Consider the following 19,741-nt stretch of genomic DNA (forward strand, 5'->3'; position numbering starts at 1 on the left):
AATTTTAAGAATCCTTATATTCCTTGAACCAAAAACATTTTCCGAGCCTGAATGAATCCGTTTTGTTCCCTCCTGAATCATTCAGAGAGCTTAACGAGCCTCTGCTACGTGTTCTTGTTCCTAAAAATCAGGATTTAGAGCAATCAGAGCGTGCCTGTACCTTAAGAGTATTTTTTTTTTCTTTTGTCTTTGTCTTTTTAGGGCTGCATCTGCGGCACATGGAGGTTCCCAGGCTCGGGGGTCGAATCGGAGCTACAGCTGCCGGCCTGCACCACAGCCCACAGCCACACCTGATCGGAGCCGCACCTGTGTGACCTACACCACAGCTCACGGCCTCGCCGGATCCTGAACCCACGGAGTAAGGCCAGGGATCGAACCCGCGTCCTTGTGGATGCTCGTTAGGTTCAATAACCACTGAGCCACGACGGGAACTCCATGGACCTTAAGAGTCTTTAAGGAAGATCTACCAGAGCTGGCACTCGGTCCCGAGAACAGGCTGTGTAGCCCGGAGGCAGGGCTCACTCACCAGCTGGAACTCGCTCCTCCGGCTGAAGGCTTCCCTGATGCCCGAGTCCCTCCAGAGCGCGCTCAGGGCCGGGACGTAGAGCTGAAAGGTGGCGGGCTCCACGGGCAGCCCCGCTTTGCTCTCAAAGGCCATGAGGAACATGCCGTGCTTCTCATTCTCCGAGTACTGCCAAGGAATGCCAAGCTTCTCTCGCGCATCAACCAGAACCCTGGAGCCCTGGGGGGGAGAAGACACACAAAGGCTTTCATTGTGCTCCAGAGACGCCGCCGCCGCCACCGCGAAGGTGGACTCGGCCCTGATGGGTCATAAAGCAGGAAGCTCACAAGCGGTCACATCTGCAACCCGGGTTTGTCTCAGGTGGTTCTTCCTGGCACGGACGCCTTACTCCCAGGAATGTGACAGGACCCAGACAGAGGGACACAGGCACCACATCAGGGTCTGCCCTTGCTGGGCGCTCCCTTGACAAGGCCCCGGAAAGGACACCGCTGAGCAGGGAAGAAGTGGCAACAAACTCAGCAGAGTGACATGTGAAAAAGGAGCGCCGACCGCATCCGTGAAAGAGACAGTGTTTTAAAACCACCACGAGCCCAGGACTGCTGTTGTCACCACTGACATCTGGCAGTGGCTCCACAGGGAACTGGAGAACACACACACACACACACACACACACACACACACACACAGAGTCCCGAGACAGCAGGACTGAAGCGGGACGACGCCCGTGGAGCGGGCGGCCCACTGCAACAGGCGCGGGCGGGCGGGTCACGGTCTAGCTGTGTCTGCAAGCATGAGCAGCACGGCCATTGTCTTGCTGATGTGCGCACTGTTAGCGACGAAGTTTGGATTCTCTGCCTTCCCTCACCCCACTGGCAGGATCAAGGGGATGGAGAAATAACCTCAACTCGAAGAGCGCCAGGGAAAGCGTCCGGCCTGCGGAAAAGACTGCCGTGGCCATGACTGTCTCCCGGGCAGGAAGTAGGTCTGGCCCATCGTCCTCCGCCTGGTGCTTCGAAATCAGCAACACGGCACCCGAGGAAGTTTCTGAGTTTTTCTGAGGGCGCCCTCAGCGAACCAAGAGCCGAAGGGCCCCTCCCCATCTGGGAAGGCCTTGGCAGGCTCAGGGCATGTGCGGGACCCTGCACCACGGACGGCGGTACCCTCCCCCCCAGCACGGAGAGCAGCAGGACATCACTGCCCACCTGGCACTTACTTTTAGGGGATAAAATTGGAAAAAAGAACCGCCGTATGGAGTCTGAGTCCCCTGACCTACAATCCCCCATTCACGTGTGCCGTTCAATGGCTTTTAGCTGGCGGTTGTCCTCAAACACCTCGCTTCCAGAACCCGGAGCAGAGGCGCGGAATGGATCCTGCCTTCTGCACGTCGCCGCCGCAGCATCGGCTCGCTGCCCCGGACTTCCCTTTCTGCCGTGAGCCCCTGGGCTGAAGGGCAACGGCGAGAAGGAGAGTAGCCACGGCCGCCCTCCAGACCTAGGGACCAGGACACTCTGGTTCGAGAGGTTCCTGTAGCTCTCTGCTCGGGGTCCGTGCCTGTCGGCCGTCGGTAACCACACCAGGTCCTACTGATTCACAAACGTGTTTATTGCTTACTCGGGGCAAAGCACTGGGCTGGGTACTGCAGGACAACAAAGCGCTTACTGAAGCATTCTGAGCTCTGGAAACTCAGAAGCTCGCTGAGACAGGGAGAGAGACAGATGGATTAAAAAAGTTAACACCCAGAGTTCCCGTCATGATGCAGTGGTTAACGAATCCGACTAGGAACCATGAGGTTGCTCGCTCAGTGGGTTGATGATCCGGCATTGCCGTGAGCTGTGGTGTAGGTCACAGACACAGCTTGGATCTGGCGTGGCTGTGGCTCTGGTGTAGGCTGGCGGCTACAGCTCTGATTCGACCCCTAGCCTGGGAACCTCCATGTGCCACAGGCGCGGCCCAAGAAATGGCGAAAAGACAAAAAAAAAAAAAAAAAAAAAAAGTCAACATCCATTAAAAACAAACGCTGGGAAAACTGATGAAAAGTCTACAAGTAACATCACACTCAGTGATCAAAACTATGCTTCCAAGAGTGGCAATAATTCAAGGACGCCTACTTTTTTTTTTTTTTTTTTTTTGGTCTTTTTGCCTTTTCTAAGGTCGCTCCCGTGGCACATGGAGGTTCCCAGGCTAGGGGTCGAATTGGATCTGTAGCCGCCGGCCTGCACCACAGCCACAGTAACGCTGGATCCGAGCCGCGTCAGCAACCTACACCACAGCTCACGGCAACGCCAGATCCTTATCCCACTGAGCAAGGCCAGGGATCCAACCCACAACCTCATGGTTCCTAGTCGGATTCGTTCACCACTGCGCCACGGCGGGAACTCCAAGGATGCCTACTTTTATCACTGCTATTCAACACGCTTCTTGCCAGGGAGGTAAGGTGAAGGAAATAAACATGAGGTTCATAGATGAGAGAGGGGAAAAAATAAAACTAAGCCTATCTGCAGATGAAATTAGGGTCTATGTAAGAAAATCCCAAGGGATTTGCCAAAAAACTCCTCGAATACAAGGAAACTCAGCAAGCTCACCAGATACAGAAATCAACCCACAAGTCAACTGTCTTTCTATATGTTAGCGATGAACATGTGGAAATTAAAATTTTAAATACAATACTATTCACGGTCATGAAAAAAATTGAAACACTCAGGTATAAACCTAACAAGACATATAGGACTTGTACGTTGAAAACTAAGAGACGCTGAGCAAAGAAGTCAAAGATCTACTGAATGGAGGGACATACCATGTTCATGGATTGGAAGCTACAACACAGTGAGGCTCTCAGTTCTCTCCAAAGTGCAGGGGTAACACATTTCTTTCTATAAAATCCCAACAAGACCTCTTCTGGATACAGATGTAATTATTCCAAAATTTGTATCGAGGAGCTCCCGCTGTGGTGCAATGGGATGGGCAGCATCTCTGGAGCACTGGGATGCAGGTTCAATCCCCTTAACCCCTTAAGAGTGGGTTAAGGATCCCACATTGCCAGAGCTTTGGTATAGGTGGCAACCGTGGCTCAGATCTGATCCCTGGCCTGGGAACTCCATATGCTGCAGGGTAGCCAAAAAAGAAAAATTAAAAAAAAATTTTTTATATGGAAAGGTACTAGATTAACTACAATAATTTTGAAAAAAAAAATAAGCGGGAGGACTCACTCTACCCAATGTACAGACTTACTGCACAGCTACAGTGATGGAGGCTGCCTTGTGCTGGTGAAGGACTGGACGCTTAGATCAACGGGAGATGACAGGAGACCCAGAGACGGTCCCCCATAAGCACCGCAAATTGACTTTTCTGAAGAAGATCCGAAAACAACTACACAGAGGAAGAACAGCCTTTTTCACAGATGATGTTGGAGCCGCTGGGTATCCAGAGGCAAAGGAAAGAACCCCCAATAACCATGACCGAAACCCCACATCAAAAACTAACTTGAGCTGTCAGAGGACGGCCGGGGAGAAAATCTTCAGGACCTGCAGCTTGGGGAACGGTCCTTGGACGTGACGCTGGATGCAGAAGTCACACGAGAAAAATATCGACAAACTGGACTTCACTGAAGTGAAAGCTGGGGCTCTGCAAAAGACTCTTTTAAAAGAACGAAAAGGCAAGCTAGGCACCGGCAGAGAAGACCTGCCAACCACTCATCTGACAAAGGAGGCCCATTTACAACAGGCACAGAATGCGCAAAACTCCGTAGTTTAAAAAAAAAAAGTCTGGTGAGAGGGTGGGCCGAGACACGAAAAGCTGTTCCAACCAGAGAGCACACAGACAGCAGGAGAGCAGGTGGAAGACAGGAAGCCCAAGTTCACGCCAGGGAGGAGCAGAGCGAGACGCGGAAGACCTTGCCACGCACCTGTGCCCAGAGCTGAGACAGAAGGGCGCAGCCGCACTCGGTGGTGGGAGAAGGCAGAGGAGGGGACCTCGGACGCTCGGCGCGGTGGGGGTGCAAAACGGGACAGCCCCTCCGGAAGGTGGTTCTTCTGTTTCCCCAAACAGTAAGCGCACACGATCACGCCATCTCACTCCTGGGCATTTAGCCCAGAGAAACGAGGGGTTTCCACACAAAGACTTGGGCAGGAACGTTCGGAGCGGCTTTATTCACGACGCCTCAAGACTAGAAGCAACCCAGACGCCCAGTAAACGAATGGTTGAACGGCAGGACCTCCGTCCCATGGAATGCGATTCGGTGATAAGAAGGGATGAACGCCTCAAGTTCCCGTTGTGGCTCGGTGCAAACGAAGCAGACTAGTATCCATGAGGATCCAGGTTCGATGCCTGGCCTTGCCCAGTGGATTAAGGATCCAGTGTTGCCGTGTGCTGTGGTGTATATCGCAGACATGGCTGGGATCCCGCGTTGCTGAGGCTGTGGCATAGGCCAGTGGCTACAGCTCCGATTCAACCCCTCGCCTGGGAACCTCCATATGCGGCAGGTGCGGCCCTAAAAAAAAAAAAAAAGGAATGAACTACAAATAAATACAACTTAGATGGATCCTCAGGAAATAATGTCATTCTCAAAAGGTCACATCCTCTGTGATTCCGTTTATAGAATATTCTCGAAAAGACAGAATCACAGGATGGACAGCAAAGCTGTCTCTGCCAGGGATCGGGGCTGGGCGGGGAGGAGGGTACCTGAGGGAGCTCTCTGTGGTGATGGGGCAGGTCTGGATCTTGAGAAGCAGTGCGGGTTACACGAAACCACACAGGGACAGAGTCACACACACACGCACACGTTGTACCACTGTCCGTCTCCTGGTTTTGAAACCGCACGACAGTTACGGAAAAGGTACCCACGGGGACACTAGGAGACAGCGCTCTGCACCGTCTGTGCGATCACCTGGGAACCTGCACTGACTTCCAGCTAAGTGAAAAAAGACAGAGTTAGCTAGCAATCCTGGCAACGCGTGTTCCAATTACACAGTGTGAAAGGGGGGGGGATACTCGAGGCCGAAGGAAGAGGGTGCAGGAGAAGGTGAGCTGGGCGAACCCCGTCCGAGCTGGGTCTTCGCTGAGCTGCCGAAGGACTGGCTCATTTCAACAGCAGGTTAGGACCCATCTGGGGGGAAGGGGACCCCAAGAAAGCCTCGGCTCTGGCTCTCCTTCCTCCCGGCCCCCGGCATGCTCTCTGACGGCGTTACCCCCACCTGCCCCCTGCCCCAAGGGACAATACTGAAAACACCCAGGCACCCAGGCACCCAAGGCGGCAACGGTGGGGTTTCTTCTCCACGTGATGCACAAGCGTCTGAGCCCAGAGAAGGGGGAAGAGACTCCGCTGGTGAGGTCCTGGGCACAGGGTCACAGCACCTTTGTGCGAGTCGGAGAAAGGAGCTGGCTCAGGACCTCACCCCACCGCCCCCCAGTCAGGCACCCGACCCACCCATTCGTGATGGGCCTTCCCATGTGAAACGCGGCAAAAGCGGCCGGGCACACGCTCTCTCTTCAGCGCGCTGTTTACACATTCAACAGTCCACTTCCCAGGAGCACAGCCTCACTCAGGGGTTAAACGGAGCCTCTCCTCCCCCGGGAGTTCGTGCCGAGGCGGAGGCGAGGGGGTGGGGACCGCACGGCCTTGGAAGCCTGAGCGGTCGTTTACCGAGACGGCTTTCAACGCTGCACAGACCAGGCCTGCCCTAATTATTGGGGTGAACGTAGGTCTGGCTTAAAAAAACCCCGGGGTGTCCAAAAGCAGCCTGTGTTCCCACGGCACACTGCCACCCAGGCAAGCCGGAACTGGTCCAAATTAACTTCACCCAAACGCGAAGAAAAGGCCCCTTATTTCTCTCTTTAGAAGGTCAGGGAAATTGGCACAGCTGCTGACGAACTTTGAATTCTACCAGTGCGCTATGGTCCATTTTCTATATCTTGTTCGTCTCACATGGAGGAAAAAGGAATCAAGAAAGGAAAAAAAAAAAAAAAAAAAAAAGACATCTCTCGTTTGCTCTTGTTTTAAATGATTCTAGTTCCCAGCTATTCTCTGCTAACTTTGTTCTGAGTCTCCAAAACTGAGCTGTAGGCAAGTTTTCTACTCTGAGACAGTTGCTGAAAAGCTGAGTCCACGTCGTCTTTCTTTTTCGTGGGAGCGTAAGGTCTTTGGAGATGCTGTAATCCGTGTATGTTGAAGAAACGCTAAGTCTCCTCATGACAGAGACGCGCTAAGTCTCCGAAGCTGCTAATACAACAGGCGTAACAACGAGAAAACATCTCGCTCCTTCCTCTTCCCATAAAAGATTGATGTCCTCAACAGACAGGGGCCAAGAAAATCCCCAAATCCACATACACACAAAAGGAAAAGCAACAACGAAGGCAGACGCCTTGAACTCGTCTCATTAATAGCTATTTAAAAAGCCCTGCTTTCAGCAACAGTGCTACCAAAGTACTCATTTTCCCGATAGCCGTACATTTTACTCAGTTACCCAAATATAAACAGTTAAAGGATGAAAAGGGTTGATGACTTCATCTCAATACTATGTAACACTTTAAACTGTTCAAAGAACACATTTTTAAGACAACTTATAAATGCAGCAATTTAAACTTCTAGTCAAAAGAACAGCTTCCCTGTCTGCCGGGGATGTAGATTTGGGGGTTTTCGGTTTTACTGGATGAAGCCCAAACACTGCAAATCCCGTTATCTCGTTTCAAAATAGCTTTTGTTAGTTTAGCCCCTAATCAAACCACATCTTTTGAGATGAGTCATTCCTCACTGAAATCTTCCCACAATAAATACTAACACGGAGAGAGAGAGAGACTGCGGGTCGATCAACTCCGCGTTCCCGACAGAAGGAAAGTCACGTTAAGAAAAAGCTAAGGTTTGACATGTTCCCCCAATTCGACAACAACATGTGTACTTGGGAAACCCTGTGTTTGCGTTTTTTTTTTTTTTTCTTTTTTTTTGTGAAACCCACTAGGCTGAGCTGTTTGCCTCTGGCCACCATCCAAATAAAAGAAATGCCGCCAGAAATGTAAACAGGATGCATTTCTTTAAGTTCATGAGTCCGGCAGGCACAGGCAGCCGGCCCGGCTGCGCTTCCGCCTCTCAGAGGCTGCAGGGGAGGCACCTTCTAATTTAGAGTCGGGGAGAGAGGCAGCCAGGGAACCGGCACACGGCAAACCGGTCATCAGAGGGCCATTACTGCTGTGACACGAAGCTGGACGGCCTCCCGGGCCGGGCGGGGTCCTGTCCCCACCACCGCCTCCGGGAGCTGGGAACAAGGCACAGCCCTTCTGGAACAGACCCTCCCTCTTCCCAGGAGAGCCACCTACAGAGCTCTCCCTGCAGCCAGGCCGAGGCTGCCTGGCAAAGAGAGGTGCCAGGGAGGGAGGGCAAGGCCAGCAAGGTGCTCCCGGGGCACCTGCTCTGCGGAGCACCCGAAGCATAGGCCAGGAGAAAGGTCACGGGACCCTCAGAAATGTCACCCTCGGTGAGAAGAGCGGGGCAAGCTAGGCGGTGGCGAGCCAAGACCTCGGGAATCCACTCCGCGAGGAGCGCGGCAGGTCCAGGCTCTGTCTCCAGACTCTGGGGGGAGGAGTGCACGCAGGTGGGGACGCTGGTCAGAGGGATGGCCCGGCGGCCCCGTGAGGAGGTGACACTCAGGAAGGTGAGACGTAAACGCCACAGGACACCCTAGGAGGGAAGAGCGCGGCGTGGCTCAGGAGGGGTGGGGTGTGGGTGAGTTACGACAAAGCACCTTAAGGGACAACGCGAGATTCCAGGTACCGTCTTTAGGGGACAGGCAGGACTCCACGCACGCCGGCTTCAGGAAGCGCACGGAGACGCAAACGAGCACCGCAAGCCTTCTTCAGCAGCCTGGAAAAGGTCGGTCTTCCCTAGAGGATTTTTTTTGAAAAAAAGGAACTCCACGTCAGCTCAGAACTGCTCAGGCCTCCGAGAGCAGAACGCGACATTCCACACTCAACTTCGGAACGAAAAGCCAGGCCACTGGAGGCCGGTGCATTCACCTCCTGGAGCCAGTCTCGTCCGCTCTTCCAGGGGTCAGGCTGGAAGCACTGGAAGCGACTCGACTAAACGTGTCGCTAAATGTTCTAAGGACAAACACCGGTACAAGGGGGCAAAGAAGCTTTCCCGTTAAGTGCAGAGAACATTGAGAGTAACTGCTAAATATCGTGCCAAGGAGGGGCACGTCCGGTAAACGCGACAAGCCGGTCACACAGCTTGATATACTGAATTAGCGAGAATTTTAAAAATGAAACAATGGTAAATATCCGAATAAATTGCCCATAGTAAAGGTAAATACTTCACAGAGGTCTCGTTTCAGTTAAGAGACCTGCGTGGGAGTTCCCTGGTGGCTCAGTAGGTTAAGGATCCAGTGCTGTCACTGTTGTGGTGAGGGTCTGATCCCTGGCCAGGTAACTTGTGCATGCTATGGACACAGCCAAAAAAGAAAAAAGAAAAAGAAAAAGATAAATATGCAAACATAGAGGGAGTTCCCGTCATGGCTCAGTGGTTAACGAATCTGACTAGGAACCAGGAGGGTGCGGGTTCGATCCCTGGCCTTGCTCCGTGGGTTAAGGATCCAGCATTGCTGTGAGCTGTGGTGTAGGTTGCAGATGCGGCTCGGATCCAGAGTTGCTGTGGCTGTGGTGTAGGCCGGCAGCTGCAGCTCCGATTGGACCCCTAGCCTGGGAACCTCCATATGCCGTGGAAGCGGCCGAAGAAATGGCAAAAAGACAAATATATATATGCAAACATAGAGAGCCACACACATGGACAGCTTTGTGCGTGTGCACGTACACCCACACTGGGTTCAGGCGGTCAAAGGGGTGTGACATGTCTGTGCACTGTACTCGGAGCGCCCGGGCCGGGCTCCTGCAGAGGCTGCTCCGAGGCCGGCCCTTTCTCGTGCCTCTTCCACCTCAAATCCAACAGAACTGGGCTGAGGGTCAGAAATCTAAACAGCAATGAGCTGGGTTTGGGGAGGAATGGCTGAGAGTGGAAAGAAGCTGTGCGAGGAGGTGTGAGAAAATCGGGGCTCGCTGTCTTCGGGGGACAGCGTTACTGGGTTGGTTTTGATGACCACTATCTCGGCCAGCGAGTCCGGGTCACCTTGGACGGCACGGCCACCAGGTTTTCTACCCCAAAGACACTGGCGGGGCCAGACTGCCCTTGGACCTGTGCCGTGGTCAGATGCGCGCGGTTCACGCCAGGAGCTGTGCCCCATCAGAGGCACCCTGGACCCCGTTCCTGATGAACCGACTGCCTCCAGCTCCACCAGGCGTGGGGCCCTGCATGCTGCTGGGCTAAATCAGTGCTCAGAGGGCACAAATGCTGCTGCGGGTCGTGTATAAAACCCAAGCTCTCCCGACGATGAAAAAACCATTTCAGAGATGCTATAGGACGTGGCACCATCTCTCATGCTGCGTACCCGCCACGTGAACATCAGTATGTGACGTGCTTAAGGTCCGACAGCTCCCTTTGCCTTCCGGACACAGTGAGGTGCAGTTTTGCAGCCATTCTACAGATGAGAAACTGAGGCTCAGTCATGCAGCCACGAGGCATGACTCAGCAACTCTAAAACCAGTCATCCAGCCACGAGGCATGACTCAGCGACTCTAAAGCCAGTGTTTTTTCACCTATATTCTCTTCCTCTACGGGTGTGTCTGGGAAACGGGAGCAGAGCAAAGCGGCGGTAGTGGAGGCGGTCTCGTCCGCTGCCTGTTTTTCACCCAGCTGACAGCAGGCACTGGGACCAGAGGCATCTGGATCGACCTACGATGGACCCAGTGTTTCTCACCTTCCCTAGAACGTTCTTCTTTTAAAGCCTTCATTAAATCTAGACGTAGGGGCTAGGCTGCACACCTGGCCAAATTAAAGGAAATTTAGTACGTTCAGATCCTACTTTAACCTCCGAACAATGAAAATCCTTTGACACACATACTCTCTCTCGGCAGCACAGAATGAGAAGAGCTTGTGGCCACTCTGTCCAGCAGGAGAGAGGTCCCCTGTGGCTACCAGGCACGGCAGGTGGCCAGTCTGAGCAGACGTGTTTCCAGAGGCTTATGGCGAAAACTAGATGTGCTTTACCTTTTCATATTGATTACATGCTGCAGTGATAACATTTTGGGTATTTCAGGTTGTTAAAATATTATGAAAGGCAGTGCTACGTTTCGTCCACCGTCCCTAACGCGGCTCATTTCAAGTGCGTACATGGCTCAGGTCGCGGTTGTCAGACAACACTGCCAACACTTCTCGAAATGGAATTTGTTTCTTCCTAATTACAAAAACACTTTCAGTACAGAAGACAGACAATTAAGGAGTTCCCACTGTGGTGCAGCGGGACTGGCATCGTCGCTGCATTGTTCGGACACAGGTTCAATCCCTGGCCCCGCACAGTGGGTTAAAGGATCCAGCAGAACTCCATATGCCGCAGGGCGGCCAAAAAAGAAAAAAAGAGACAATTAAATCCTCAAACGTATCACTGTCTGGAAATAACTTGTTAACATCTTAGAATGTTATCTGTATCATTCTGGACACAAATTCTTTTGGGTGTATTAACATTTTATAAATCTTTAAAAAACATTCCTTGGAGTTCCCATCATGGCTCGGTGGTAACAAACCCGACTAGAATCCCTGAGGACGCAGGTTCGATCCCTGGCCTCATTCAGTGGGTTAAGGATCTGGTACTGCCGTGAGCTGCAGTATAGGTCACAGAGGCGGCTCGGATCTGGTGTTGCTGTGGCTGTGGTGTAGACCAGCAACTACAGCTCTGATTTGGCCCCTAGCCGGGGGATCTTCCATATGCTGCTGGTGCGGCCCTAAAAAAAGACCAAACAACCTCCCCGCAAAACCATTTCTAGCAATCTACCATAACCGTTTCCCCATGTCACTAAATACTTCAAAATTTCAAGGTCTGTCATTGCTGCACAGCACTCCATTGCAGGCACGTGCCAGGACGAACCTCTGCTGGACACCTGAGTGGTCCCCAACACGTGGCTGGTGTGCACACACGCCCAGGACGCCCTGGCGCAGGCGTATCTGCACATAACTGTTCTCCTGGGACAGGCTCCTCGAAGCGGAACCGCTGGGTCAAAGTGTGCGCACGTTTGGAGGAGTTCGGTAAATACACTAAACTGTTCTCCAGAAAGGCTCTACCAGTGTACACGTTCGTGTTTGCTAGCTCTTCACTTTCCTTTCCTTCTCCCCAAATTCTTTCTTGTAAGTGGTCTATTTGCTTTGCTAAAATTTTCCTCCAGTAATATTTAACCAGTCACATCCTCAAACCATAGCTCCGAGGGGAATCACGATAATTAGCAACCGAACACGAAGTGAATTTAGTTTGCGTGCGTGCACACCGACAACCCAGGCTGAGAAAAAAATAGAAAAGTCATAAGACATTTGGCCTCTATATTTCAAATAAGCTTTTACCTAAGTATTCATTTTTCTAAGTCCTATTAATAAATAATAAGCCGAACAAGGTAAAATAAATGAATGGCAAATAAAATCAACTAAAGTAACAGAGAAATAATAACAAAGGAATCATTGAAAATAAGACTGCTTGACCTTCCCAAGCATGCCTGAATGTCTAAAGTCTCTCACTTCCAATCAGAGAACGAGGACCGGCGGCCACCGCTTCCAAGAAAACACTCTAGGTCCAGGCATAAAAAAGAATTTAAAACATGTAGCTCGAGTTCGTAGGAGAAGACTCCCACTCAGGAGAGACTTGAATGTGATGGAGACAGAAGTCCCTTTGAATTATGAGGCCTTCAGTCAAGGTGTAAGAAGGGAAAAAACGGCCTGGATACGACGCCTGCTCGCTCACTGTCTCCCCATCTGAAACTCCGTGATGGGAAGTCTGCAGCTGGCTAGGAGACGGACTCTAGGGAAGTTAGGCGGAGATGAGATGTGACTCTTGCAGAATTCGATGACTCTGCCACTCAATAAAACTCAAGGGTAACAGAAACAGCACCGAAAACGCACCTGGACTTCTCAGGAAGTTCAGCATCAGCGTTAGACAGTCTTGCACGAATTGTTAGGACACAGCAGCATCTCAAGCAAATCAAGACTTAGGTGTTACACAGAATCGGTGCCAACAGAGACGGGCGAGGGCAGCTATTCAGCTGAGGAAAGTTCTTAGACCACAACAGACTGAGGCATAAGGTAAAGGTACCCACAAACGATCAATATTTGGGCTCTTCCCTTGATCCTGCCCTTCCAGCATCTCTTCATGGACCAGTGATAGTTCAGGGTCAAGAATGAAAACCTTGGAGTTCCCATCGTGGCGCAGGGGTTAACGAATACGACTGGGAACCAGGAGGTTGCGGGTTCGGTTCCTGCCCTTGCTCAGTGGGTTAAGGATCCAGCATTGCCGTGAGTTGTGGTGTAGGTCGCAGACGTGGCTCGGATCCCGCGTGTCAGTGGCTGTGGTGCAGGCCGGCGGCTACAGCTCCGATTCGACCCCTCGCCTGGGAACCTCCATCTGCTGCGGGAGCGGCCCAAGAAATGGCAAAAAGACAAAAAAAAAAAGGAATGAAAACCTTCATTTATGCTTCATTAGCGCTTATGAAGGAGCAGAGCTGGTCTCCACAAGTTCCAAGTGGAGGCACAGGCAGTGCTGCCTTCGAAACGGTCTTGAACGGGTCCGTTTGCCGCGCTCCCCGCTCTGGCTTTGGTTGAGCCACCGATGCCTCTCCTCCGGATGACCGCAGGCCTCTGACGGGTCTCCGCGTGTGTTCGCCAAGGGAGTGAGTTCAGGGCCCTCTCCGCCCAAACCGACAAGGGTCACCACCTCCTCAGAGGACCAGCCCCGGAGGCCTGAGCTGGCCTGTGAGCTCCCCAGGCCCGATCCCTCCTCCCATCTCCTTGCCTGAAGCTCCGGAGCCCCTGACACCCACACGGCTCCCTCCTGCCTCCCTCCCACTCAAAGGGCAGCCTAGCAAGGCCTCCCCGGGCCCCCGCCCGCCTTCTCCCACCTGTGCCCCCCCAGCACTGAGCGATGTACCCGACAGCCTCCTCCTCCATCTCGCTTGGTGTATTTCTCCCCCCACGGGAACGCCGGGCCCCGGCTGGCCTCCCCTCATCCCAGGGCCGGCACACAGATGACCCACACATGTGGGCAGGACGAACGCCCAGACCTCAGGATCCCCCTCTGCTACACAAGGGTCAGCCCTCCCCCCCCTCCCCCGGTCCGCGGGGAGGCACACCTGCAGCAAGGGACGCGGTGTGGGAACAGCTGGATCTGCCTCGGCCCAAGCTGGTCCCACAGCACCCAGGCCAAACTCCGTTACTCATCCCAGTGTATTTCTCACGGAAATCTCACCCCACGAGGACTCGCTACTGAGGTGAAGAAATTAATACTGGCCCATCGACATGTTATTTGAAAGCAATTTAGTCATAGAATGGGTCTGGGAAGTTCCTTTTAAAACGACCTCCTTTTCACAGGCCAGAGAGAAAAAGTCTGTTTACAGGAAAAGTGCAAGCAGAAACAGCTTAAGTTACTGTAACAAGAAAACGAAACCTGCAGAGAAGCAGTTTAAATACACGTAGTTTTCAGAGTTCGCGTTGGGGCGCAGCGGAAACAAATCTGACTAGGAACCTCCATATGCCGTGGGTGCGGCCCTAAAAAGCAAAAAAAAAAAAAAAAAAAAAAAGGGTAATTGTCACCCGTGTATATTACTTCTTTTAAAAGCATACAGACGCTTTTATGATTAATAAGATACAAATAATCCTTTAAAAGCATCTTGAATTTGGAGGGCCTTCCAGCATGATGCCTTCTCCCAGCAACAGACACAATAAATACCATCCCTTTCCTTTTTTTTTTGCTTTTTGCCTTTTCCAGGGCCGCTCCGGCGGAATATGGAGGTTCCCAGGCTAGGGGTCTAATCGGAGCTGTAGCCACAGGCCTACACCACAGGCACAGCAATGCAGGATCCTAGCCGAGTCTGTGACCTACACCACAGCTCACAGGAAGGCTGGATCCTTAACCCACGGAGCGAGGCCAGGGATCGAACCCGCAACCTCAGGGTTCCTAGTCGGATTCGCTAACCGCTGCGCCACGACGGGAACTCCACACCATCCCTTTCTTGTAGAGAGACGTCCTGACATTCGAAAGACACCAACCCCACAAGCGGAACGGGTCTCTTGTGAACTGTCCAGCCTAAGCGTTCAGGGTTCCCTGCAACGGAAGCAACAATAACAACCGTCCAACGTCCTTCAGGAGGAATCAGCTCAGGATCTGGAAGCAGAAGAGGAAAAGGGAGAAGAAGAAACAGTTGGATCCCAAATAAGAAAGCCTAGCAGTCCCTGGGAAGCCAAGAACAAAAGGGGAAGCGGAGCCGAGGCAGCAGCTCAGCCTTCATGGGCAGCAGGTGCAGGCTCGGAAGACAGAGACTTCTTGGGGAGTCAGGTGAGGGCCCATGAGCCACAGCCAGAGGCGGTCAGAACGTGAACGAGAGCACGGACTGCGGAAAGCCCAAGCCCCAAGGCGCCAGGCTGGGCACCCGGGGCTCCAAGCGCCGGGCAGCACCTCCAGGCCCAGAGCAGGTGGCTCAGCTCCCAGCCGGGCAGGGCTGGCTTCTGCCTCGGCCGCCGAGCTCTCCCTCACCCCGGCCCCGGGCCCACGTGCTCCGAGGGAATCCCAACTCACGAGCGAGGCAAACCGGGACCCCATTTAATGGTGGAGGGACCATGACGTTGGCTGTTACCCAGTTTTTGCTTCCTGTCGGGCTTCTTAGAAAATCATCCGAGAGGAGGCCTCAAGCTGCCATCACTGCCCTGCCCGCGCCCACACGCAGCAGCTCCGACAGCGGTAAGGGAGTGACTGGGCCTGGCTCCCCCACACCCTTCGCCAGCGCCAGCACCCGGGCAAGGCCGGTCCCGAAGGGTCCACGGGGCTCCAGCTGCGCAGGCGCGGAGAGGCTGACAACGCGGTCCAGCAGGCCGCGCCCGACCCCAGGGGCCTCTTTTTAAAAAGCACCTTCCCCCAGGAACCTAGAGAAGCCACACGTTGCTTCCACACAGACCCAAAGGAAATCGGACGCTTTCAACACGTTCGTCACTTAGTGTGCGGGGAGCCTTCCAGAACGTTCTCCTAGTCACGCAAGGCCACGGCCTCAGGAAAGGTTGAAGAGGCTTTCCAGGGCTCGGCAGACCTGGGATTTCAGAGCATTCTTCGCTAGAAACCTGCAAACTGAGCGGATCCCTTTGTTACTAATTCTATGAAAAACTATTTTCAGTTTTTTCAGTCAGGAAGAATCCTTCCTTAAGGACTCACATCTGCTTTTCCTCAAAATATGATAAATCATCCAGACAGTGTTTTTCTTAGCTTACTTTCTTTTTCTTTTAAAGCTGCTAAGACACTAACATAGAGTCCCTGGAACTTGGTAATTTGCTAAATCCGGGTAACTTTCTGCTCCTGGTCATCCGTACCCAGCTTCTACGACTTCTGCCAAAGACACAAAAATGTACAGACGTCTATCACGAACCTCAAAACCCATCTAGATAATGGGGTGGGGGGGGACAGAAAAAGACAATCGAACAAAACCCCCACAAAATCTCTACCTTGAACTAAAGATAACGTTGGCAAACAAAGCAGTTACTCCACATTTGGGGATGGGTTTAGGATAAATACATTATATACAAAATCAAAAGAACTTTAAGTACCTTTAAAGGTAATTGCTCTGGAGTTCCCATCGTGGCTAGTGGTTAACGAATCCGACTAGGAACCAAGAGATTGCGGGTCCGATCCCTGGCCTTGCTCCGTGGGTTAAGGATCTGGCGTTGCCGTGAGCTGTGGTGTGGGTTGCAGACGCAGCTCAGATCTGGTGTTGCTGTGGCTGTGGTGTAGGCTGTCAGCTATGCTCCAATTCAACCCCTAGCCCGGGAACCTTCATATGCCTTGGGTGTGGCCCTAGAAAAGACAAAAAAGACAAAAAAAAAAAAAGATAATTGCTCTGTCTCAAGTAATGAGGTTACAGTTTATGTGTCCTCGCTCTAAGATGAAACAAAAGTTTAAAAATTACCAGCTTTGCTGTAACAGAACCCTCTTGCTCAGCAGGATGATGCTTTTCTTAAAAAATTTTTACAATTATTTAAAAGGTAGATGCTGCCATGCCCGCAGTACGAACTTCATCAGATCCAGGAATTCTTGTCCTGGCTCAGTGGTTAACGAATCTGGCCAGTGTCCTTGAGGACAGAGGTTCGATCCCTGGCCTTGCTCAGTGGGTTAAGGATCAGGCATGTGCTGTGGCCGTGGTGTAGGCGGGCGGCTACAGCTCCAATTCAACCCCTAGCCTGGGAACCTCCATATGCTGCAGGTGCAGCCATGAAAAGACAAAACAAAAAACCGAAAAAACAAAGCAAAACCCTTCATCAGACCCAAAAGGGTATGTGATGACAAGTCTTCCGCCTCCTGGGTCCTGCTGTCTTGAATCCGCTCCACAGAGGACAGGCTCCCAGACACCAAGGAGGCACCGCTGATGCACAGGAAGCACACACATAACAGAAACCGACTGGACCTGCCCCACCTGCAGAGGCCGAGCTTGAGAGCTGGGAGCGTGGAGGCAGATGGACGGAGACGTGAAGGGAACGCAGGCTGGGACGGACCTGGACAACCAGGTGCAGGGTGGGATGAGAAGCAAAGCTGGGAAAGAGCAGGCCGAGTTAGGCGAGTCTGAAGTGGGAGCCCTGGCTGTGCCTGCTGGTTTCAGACTCCTCGGCTATAGGGTGACGCAGCCAGGCCCCAAGCTGTGCCAGGGCTGGAGCTGACCTGCGTCGCCTGCGCTCCAAACAGCAAAGACTTCGGCCGCCATCCGGTCTCAACTCCTGCCCGATAACCTGAATTAAAGACCACTGATGACGCAGAATAAAGACCCCCCCTCTCCACTCTGTCCAAGTTCACAACCAAGGTCAGAGTCATAGACTGAAACTTTGAGGGGATGGCTTTTGCAAACACAAATTCTTTAATAGGCAAGAGTCACCTTCTCAGGGAGGCCTGACCCAAACATCCTATTTACAACCACAGCCCCCACCACAAAACTCCTTATTTCCTTTTCCTGCTGAAAGCCCCAAATGTCACAGAATGTGGGGAAGGAACTCTAAAAGGGGGCTGTGTCAGGTCACCTTGCAGATGTGAACTCCTTATAATCAACAGCCTTCCAGCTATAAAAGGTTATCAGACTCTGTCGGACATACCTTCAGAAAGGATTCTCTGACTCGCCCACACCCCCCAGCACCTGGGCTGGGTCCCCAAGGTGCCCCATCCCCCACCCCGGGCCCACCCCCGCCTCCCCCGCAGCAGAGATGCTCTCCACGCATCCCCGGAGGCCACGTGTCCTCCGAGCACAGCGCCTGTGACATAGTTTACAAGGAAACCATCTCTACCCTGTGGCAGCCCCTCTGGCCCCATTCAGTTCGCCTGACGCCTCCAGGTGCCAGCCTGTGGCAGGTACGACCAAGAGGCAGCGGACAGAGATGGAGAAGCACAAAAAGCAAGGCCACACAAAGTGAGAAACCCTACAACCCAGACCCTGGCATCTGGACTCTAAAGGAGCTAAACAGCCAGTGGCGAGAAGCACAAAGAAGGCTGCTGTCGCGGCTGTCAGATAAGGCCACTAAGGTGCCATGTGAGCTGACCGTGAGGACAGGAAGGAGCTGGCCACGCAGCAAGCGGCAGGATGGGCGTTCCCAGTGCCAGGGAAGCAGAGGTCCTGAGCTCGGCGTTTTGGAAAAACCACGCACCAGAGAGGCTGGCATTCGGCGAGCAAGGAGAGAGGGGGCTAACCGAGGGGTGCCGCGAGCGCAGAGCTGCCGCGGCTGTGAGGCCCACGCGGTCAGGGGATTCTGCCTTGACCACAGCCGGAAAACACTGTAATTCAGAAGGCGGAGGAACGTAACGCCAGAGTGTCACTTTCTCTAAGAGTCTTTAAAAGTTGGCCCGAGTGGACTCAGAAATGGCCCGTCTGGGGTGTGGCGGTGGGGCTCTTTCACAACCGGGCGAGAAGGAAACGAGAGGGAAGGCTCTGTCTACACCTGCCTCGTCCAGAGCAGAGGAATCGGGCAGATGGAGACGCCAGGGAACCGTTTCTATCTGCCGGCAAATTCAGGGCTCTACCTGTATCCTGAGGTCACCTGAGGCCTCACATTCCGAGATGGACTTTGGGAGGCAGCCTGCACACCTCAGTCTCACCGGATCAGACGAGCCACCCCGAGGGGAGGGCACGCTGCTGTGCCTGCAGTGTGGACACAGGGAGAGGCGGGGCCTCCTGGCCCCACTTCGGGGCTGGGCAGACACTCAGCCTGCTTGTGTCAGTGGGGCAGCTCGGCAAACTGAGGCCTGCAGGCCAAATCCGTCCTGCGTCCTGATTGTGTGCAGCTTGCGAGCTAAGGGTGGCTCTTGGAGATGAGTATCTGCATTTGATGCAACGGGAAGAACACTGACTCTGGGCCCCAGCGAAGTCAAAGGTTATTCCCCACAAAAGAACTCCATTCTGAAGAGTACACCTGTATGATTAAAAAACTACCTGCCACTATCATTAGTATAGTATTTTGAAATTATCAATGAAATGTGTGGATATTGGTTTTCTTTCGTGTCACGTGGGTACCTACACTATCCCTGATTCTGACCCCTGGCTCCAAAGCCTGGAATACGGACTCTCTGGCTGACCCCTACGGCTCTGGCCTCTTCCCTCCAAGGCAGCTGAGGTTAGGAATCCTCCCAAGTGACCAGGGTCCGCTCTCCAGACCAGTGCTTCTCAGCCTCGGCTGCCCGTCAATGACCCAGGGGATATGAAGCACCCTTGCGTCCAGGCTTCATCCCGGACCAACGAACTGAGGGTCTCTGGGAGAGGAGCCCAAGCTGGGCACTTCTGAAAGCTCCCCGAGCCACTGCACTGCCCGACGCTGCCCACCTGGACCAGGAGGGGCTCCCCGACTGCAGGGAAAACATGCAATTTCATGTGTCTCGGCAGTCCTAATCCAGGGCATAATTATCTTTGGATTATTCCTCCTTGCATTCACCACATCTTCCCATTTCTGTATTTATGGTGCTCCCACGTCTCAGAAGCCTCGCTCCCCCGGAGAGACTGCCCCTTCCCAGGCTGGCCGATTCCCCTTCGCAGGCAGAGCGACCAGTCCGGAGCCCATTCTCAGCACCACCTCCTCTCTTCGGCGTGGACATCCAGGGAGGCAGGATTCCTCTGGCCTCACCACGCAGTCCGGCCACT

General features: G+C 53.1%; 1 protein-coding gene and 1 long non-coding RNA gene across 6 annotated transcripts in view; one reads left to right on the plus strand and one right to left on the minus strand.

Annotated features, from left to right (window-relative positions):
* GNA12 (G protein subunit alpha 12) overlaps positions 1-19,741 on the minus strand; it is a 106,704-nt gene that overhangs the window by 59,481 nt on the left and 27,482 nt on the right. For 4 of the 5 annotated variants that reach the window (XM_085016000.1, XM_021086010.2, XM_021086014.2 and 1 more), the window contains exon 2: positions 527-742. The exons of the other annotated variant lie outside the window; for it this stretch is intronic. In XM_085016000.1, coding sequence (XP_084872126.1) covers positions 527-742 — 216 coding nt within the window. The remainder of the gene's footprint in view (positions 1-526; positions 743-19,741) is intronic. 5 annotated transcript variants of the gene reach the window in all.
* LOC146404321 (uncharacterized) lies at positions 2,263-7,514 on the plus strand. Its single transcript, XR_014839596.1, has 2 exons — positions 2,263-2,358; positions 2,995-7,514. It is a non-coding gene; the product is annotated as an uncharacterized LOC146404321 (long non-coding RNA).

The sequence above is a fragment of the Sus scrofa genome, chromosome 3, assembly GCF_054392235.1.
Source record: "Sus scrofa isolate SSC_HxYL_T2T_F1_AM1 chromosome 3, Sscrofa_HxYL_maternal_Yorkshire_Landrace_v2.0, whole genome shotgun sequence".
NCBI lineage: Eukaryota > Metazoa > Chordata > Mammalia > Artiodactyla > Suidae > Sus > Sus scrofa.